The sequence below is a fragment of the Sorghum bicolor genome, chromosome 3 (genome assembly GCF_000003195.3).
Source record: "Sorghum bicolor cultivar BTx623 chromosome 3, Sorghum_bicolor_NCBIv3, whole genome shotgun sequence".
Lineage (NCBI taxonomy): Eukaryota > Viridiplantae > Streptophyta > Magnoliopsida > Poales > Poaceae > Sorghum > Sorghum bicolor.
In genome coordinates, this window is record NC_012872.2 from 3620292 (window position 1) to 3625902 (window position 5611).

At 48.0% G+C, this 5611-nt stretch overlaps 1 protein-coding gene across 1 annotated transcript; it reads left to right on the forward strand.

Annotated features, from left to right (window-relative positions):
• On the forward strand, positions 2350-5157 carry LOC8078750 (bidirectional sugar transporter SWEET4). The gene is made up of 4 exons (XM_021456034.1): positions 2350-2413; positions 3250-3662; positions 3759-3878; positions 4807-5157. Exons 1-4 carry the CDS (start codon positions 2365-2367, stop codon positions 4894-4896), a joined length of 672 nt encoding a protein of 223 aa, XP_021311709.1. The 5' UTR covers positions 2350-2364; the 3' UTR covers positions 4897-5157.

Here is a 5611-nt window from a genome sequence, read left to right on the forward strand (position 1 = left end):
CACCTGATGGTACATTTGAGGGTGTACTAGCTAGAGTCTTATATTACCTTTTGAATTATCTACCTGTGCTGACTTTCTAACTTAGTGTTTTGCATACTTCTACATTAAGAACAAATGAGCTATATAGTTCCTTCTGTTCAACTCGGTCTACATAATGAAAAACTAATTTGTTGGTTTTCACATATTTGTGATTTACTTGTAATTGGCCTACAGAAATCCTTTTTGTAACATGCTTAGTAGTAATTATGGAAAGCAACCGATTCTAAACAGTAAGAGTCGATATTGGTGTATCTTGATGACAATCTTTGTCATATTATTGAGTATTCTCCTTTGGCTCTGTTTATTCTTTCTGTACTGCTGTTTCTTACTCATGTTTGGTATTGCAACTGTTTTTGACTGCTTCAACTTGTATCTTGATATGGACTTTTGCGCCCCAGCTGAGACCATAGCTAGCTACCTTATTGCTTCAATCGTTCCAAAGGATTCCTGATGATGCTGAACCCCGATCTTTGACATCTTATACCACTATTTGAATCATTGTGTAAAAAAAAAACTTTTCATGGCAACAGCCAAAATGTTGACTTCGTGGAATAAAAAACATCTTCTAATCAATGCAACTCGTACTAGTAGTAGTATGCAAGTGCAACATTGTATAATTTATTGCTTCTTGAAGGTCTTTTTCACCGTAATGCTAGCTGATAATGCTAATTTGTTATAAGAGAAAATCACCGTTGGTTGATCATATAGAATTCTAGCTGATAAGTTCAAAGAGCAAAGTCTATTATAAAATGTCCATTTCAGTAATATATATATTATGTCAGTCGTCTATGTGCTTTCATATATAGCAATAAGGTTCGTACGTACGAGTGCATCTTCTTGTCGAAATACTTACAAGTGTACAACTCTCAAACAGTACAGTGATTGCGGATATTGATTGCACGGCTAAGGACCAAACAGGAAGGTCCACATACAGGGGGAAATGGCAAATAAGGCAATTGGTTTGCCACCCAAATGGCCCACAAAAATCTTGGCCCACCTGACATGTACAGATCGAATTTGTGTGGGTCTGTAGGGTAGGAACGCATCAATGCAAAACACACGCCAAGCACAACAGCATGCATGCACGCGCGGTCTACTATACCTGTGTACGTGCAATGTTCATGTCAACAAAAATAAAAAATAAAAATAAAATAAAAAAAATCCTTGTGCTTCATTGAGTGACTAAAGAGAAGTTACTAGAAAGAATTAAAGATTCACAAATATAGTAGTGGCACATATATATCTCCTGTGTAATTGTATGTGATGTTCTATAGTATCAGGCACAGGGAAGGTAGATGATATTAAACGGCCAAATGCGTCCTCCCGTACCACATCGAATGCAAGGTGTGTGAGGATGAGCCCGGAGGGCAAATGTGCTGGCGATGCATGTGGGGCCTATCGAGCCTAAGCCCCAAATCCAAAAAGCATTTGTGCTTTTCCATCCTTTTCCCACCTCCTGCATTTTCTGTTTCGATTCCATCTTCACTTTTGCAGCAACCAGCTGTACTTTTGCAGGGGAGCAGCAGCAGCCGTTGTAGGACGAGACGATCGGCGATCGGCATGGAATGCAAGGCAATGCAACCGCACTAGTGCATTTTGAATCTGTTTTCTCACACATACACACAACAGAAGAGTACTGTATGTACTATTTGCGTCGCACATCTTTCATCTTTGGACATCTTTTTGACCGGCGAGTGCAGTGTGCCAAATCCCTCTACCTTTTTTTATTCCGAAGTAGAACCAGATTGCATACTAGAAATTAATACTAGCTAAGTAGTATCAGATATATAGTTATTACCTTAAGATGAATTATTTAATACTACTATTATGAACTTATAACATAACTTTTCTTTATCACATAACTCATAATAATATATATGAATACGCTCACATGATTTTGTAGTGTGGTCAAGAGATAGATGTTCTTTTTCGTCAACTACATAGAATGTGAAATAATAATATGACCAAAGCTAGCACATAAAATTATATTGGCCTTTTTGCCCTAATTAGTACAACATACTGTACACATGAAATACCATTCTTTCTCTAGCCATGAAATACACAAATACCCATGAAATCATTATTGGCCTTTGCCCTTCTCTCTGGCATGCTCATCGATCGGCCAGAACCGTACCCCCGGGAGATCATGATGGATGGATGGAATAATGGATGGGATCGTGTGTGTACCAGCACGGTGCAGTGCCTTCTCCTCTCGCTATAAAGCCAGCCCTCTCCTCCCATCCCGCACCCCCACTCTCAACAAGCCAACATACACGAAGTCACTAGTACTAGCATTCTTCTTCCTGAAGGCAACGCGCAGCGACGATGGCCGGAGCCCAGCCCAACATCGCTCAGGAGCTGTTCGGCATCCTCGGTCAGTTGTCTTCTTCCTCATATCTCTAGTCTTCGAGCGTTCACGGTGAAGGCCGAAGAGCGCGCGCGCGGTAGCGCCCGCGTCCGCCAGGAGAAACACCTCGTGTACGCGGCCAGCGGCTGGTAGGCCCGAGAGAGCGCGAGGACGAGCATGTCGGCGACGAGCGGGCGGGGCGCAGCTGGGAGGGCGCGGCCGCGCGGAAGATGGATTTGGATACTGGCGAGTGGAGGCTGGAGGCGCTCCGCGGCGAGGGCGTGGAGCTCGGAGCGTAGGAGAGAGTGGAGGAGGCGAGGCGGGCCAGGAGGAGCGCGTGGAGCCGGAGCGAAGGAGAGAGTGGAGGCCGCGCCGTGGGAGGCGAGGCCATCCAGGAGGAGAGCGTGGAGCCGGAGTGGAGGAGGAGAGTGGAGGCCGCCGTGGGAGGCGAGGCGGGCCAGGAGGAGCGCGTGGAGCCGGAGCGGGAGCCGCAGGCGGAAGTGGAGGGGCGACGAGGCGCGGGAGCGGGGGCGGCGCGGAGGAGGTGGATGACGCGGTTGGCGCGCCGCCGCTCGATCGTGAGCGGCAGCACGCCGACGAAAAGCGGCCCGCCACGGGTGTGCGCCAGCAGCGTGGCGAGCACCATCGGCCATTGGGTACGTGGGTACTGGCTCCTTCCTTGCGCACCAGCCGGGGGGTTTCGATGCTTTGGTTAGGGGTCAGATCTAGGGAGATCAAGTGGAGCACCGCCACCACCATCAATTTAATTTCATCTCTGGGAGGCGGAGGATTTGTCCATCTGTCTAATCTAATACTGATCGATTTTCTGGTTTTTGTTTCGTGTTTTAATTTGTTTCATTCAGGAGACATCACTTGCGGCGGGCTGTTCCTCTCCCCGGTGGCTACCATGTGGGACATCAGTAGACACGGGTCGTCGGAGCAGTATTCGGCGAGTCCGTACCTGGCGGGGCTCCTCAACTGCGCCGTTTGGCTCCTCTACGGCTATGTGCACCCGAACGGCAAATGGGTGTTCGGCATCAACATCGTTGGCTCGCTTCTGCAGCTGCTGTACATCGTCATCTTCGTGTACTACACCACTGTTGATGATGTGCGCTACCAGATCTACTACATGTTGTTCGGTGCCGGTGTTTGCCTCGTTGGCATTATGGCACTGGTGTTCGGCCAGGCACATTCGACGGAGCAAAAGTGCATGGGGTTTGGCTTGGCCGGCGTCGCCACTGGCATTGGCATGTATGCCGCGCCGCTCATCCAGCTGGTACGTACGTGTATGTACATATACTATGCATGCTGCGGGCCTTAATTGCATTGTGGTAATTCTACGTGTATCTGATTTTGTCTATTGCTGAATCAGAGATCTGTGGTTGAGAGGGGGAACGTGGAGGGCATGTCGCTGCTCCTAATTGGGGCATCACTCGGCAACTCCGCGGTCTGGACCGTCTACGCGTGCCTCGGCCCCGACTTCTACGTCTTGGTAAGAAGTTCTCCTACTTCTCTACTACTGTCGTCGAAGAAAGTAGTGGTAGCTAGGCTGTACTGTAGGCTGTTAGCTAGCTAGGAGTTCAATTAGTTGCTAGCTAGATGCTGCACCTGCGACTGCGGCTGGGGGGCCCTCCCTAGCCGTATAGCCGGCCGGCCGGCCGGTCATACAGTTGCATTGCCTCGGCTCGATCGCACGGTAGTCACGCAGACAGCTCTCCGCTAGCTCTTACTTGGCCATGACCTGCGCTGGCCACCTGGCCACCGTTGAGACCAAATCATCACCCGTCATCGCCATGGGTTCCTGAGATGTTCGCAAATCCCCTTCAACCTCCTGGATGAGCCATATGGGCGCTCCTCCTTCAACCTCCTCGTCCCCAGATGCCTTTTGCTAGTGTAAGAGGGCAGCGCTGCGCCGATCGACCTAGCTGAGCGCTGGCCACCATGTGCTATAGCAATGCAAGTTAGCAACAACATCCACAAAAAACAGTCAAAGGGAGGAACGTAACATCATCACTCAGCCACCGCGCGCATCACAGCATTATTGGTCATCTCAATTCGTAACAAATTAAATGGCAGATATAGGTAGAGGATACTTAGCCGAGCAGATAAATTTCGGCATAATTTGATAGTTGGTGATTTGGTTAATTGATTCCATTCGATTGTTCATTAATTATTGCAGTTGATTCAGGAAACTAGGATGTGATTTTTTTTTTGTTAAATTTTGCTCTTAATATCCATTTTATAGATCCATGTGATCATTTGCATATGTGTTACAACATGATTCTGTGTTTCTAAGTGCTTGTTATTATAAGACTTTGTTTCTTGCCCACTGTCTCGGGCTGCTCTGAGCTGGGTCATATATGCAATGTGAATTGGACCTTGCTCCCAGTTTAATCTAAAAAAGACCTCGCTCACTGCAGGTCCCCAATCTGATTGGCGCGTTGTGCACGGTGGTGCAGCTGGTTGTCTACTTCCGCTACAACAACAACAACAACAACAACGACGCATAACGGAGGTCGGGAACTGTATGAAGTAACAACTAGTCAAAATAGTCTGTTGCAGTGGAAAGTTTTCTTTTTCTGTGCAAGCAGGATGTCTCTTTTGGTATCTCCATTTATCATTCAAAATGAATTTTTGTAATAGTAAATGATGAGGACCATATGCATTGGATGAATCTGATGTCGGGAAGAAACTAGTCAAATTTGTAGTCACACAACACTGCTTGATCATGAGAGGAACCGTAGCACAATTCGATGAGGCATGTGTATTGATGGTTTGGGTGTGCTAATAACATAAGGCCGGTTTCACGTGCTAGCTAGTGTGTACTGTCCGTCCGATAAACAACAGGGGAATGAACGCTGCTCCTTTCACTAATAATTAATGTAGTCAGGTCGATTGAGTGACAATGGCGATGACTGACATGGACGGTGCCCATGCATGGCTAGCTGATTGAAATGCAAATGAATGGCCCTTGCTGCGATTGCTGTAGTGACAGAGAAGATCTAGCTTCTCACAGCCTTGTCGCTGGCGGCGGGAGTCGATGGCGGCCTCACCTGCTTGGGAGAGCGATCATCGGCTTTAATTTGGGGATGCAACAAACTGCATGCTGGAGATATGCCGCGGCCTTCACCACCAGCTGCTGGCGCGCGCGAGAGTCTCCGGTCTCGACTCTCGAGCATGGCATGCACGCACCAGGGAACGCTGCTTGGAGACAGCTTTCCGCGA

Bases quoted from the DNA above. Each gene is read 5' to 3' on its own strand.
- LOC8078750 (XM_021456034.1), top strand. From the start codon at position 2,365: ATGGCCGGAGCCCAGCCCAACATCGCTCAGGAGCTGTTCGGCATCCTC. The intron at 3,663-3,758 runs GTACGTACGTGT...TTGCTGAATCAG, and splicing joins CCGCGCCGCTCATCCAGCTG to AGATCTGTGGTTGAGAGGGG. The intron at 3,879-4,806 runs GTAAGAAGTTCT...CGCTCACTGCAG, and splicing joins GCCCCGACTTCTACGTCTTG to GTCCCCAATCTGATTGGCGC.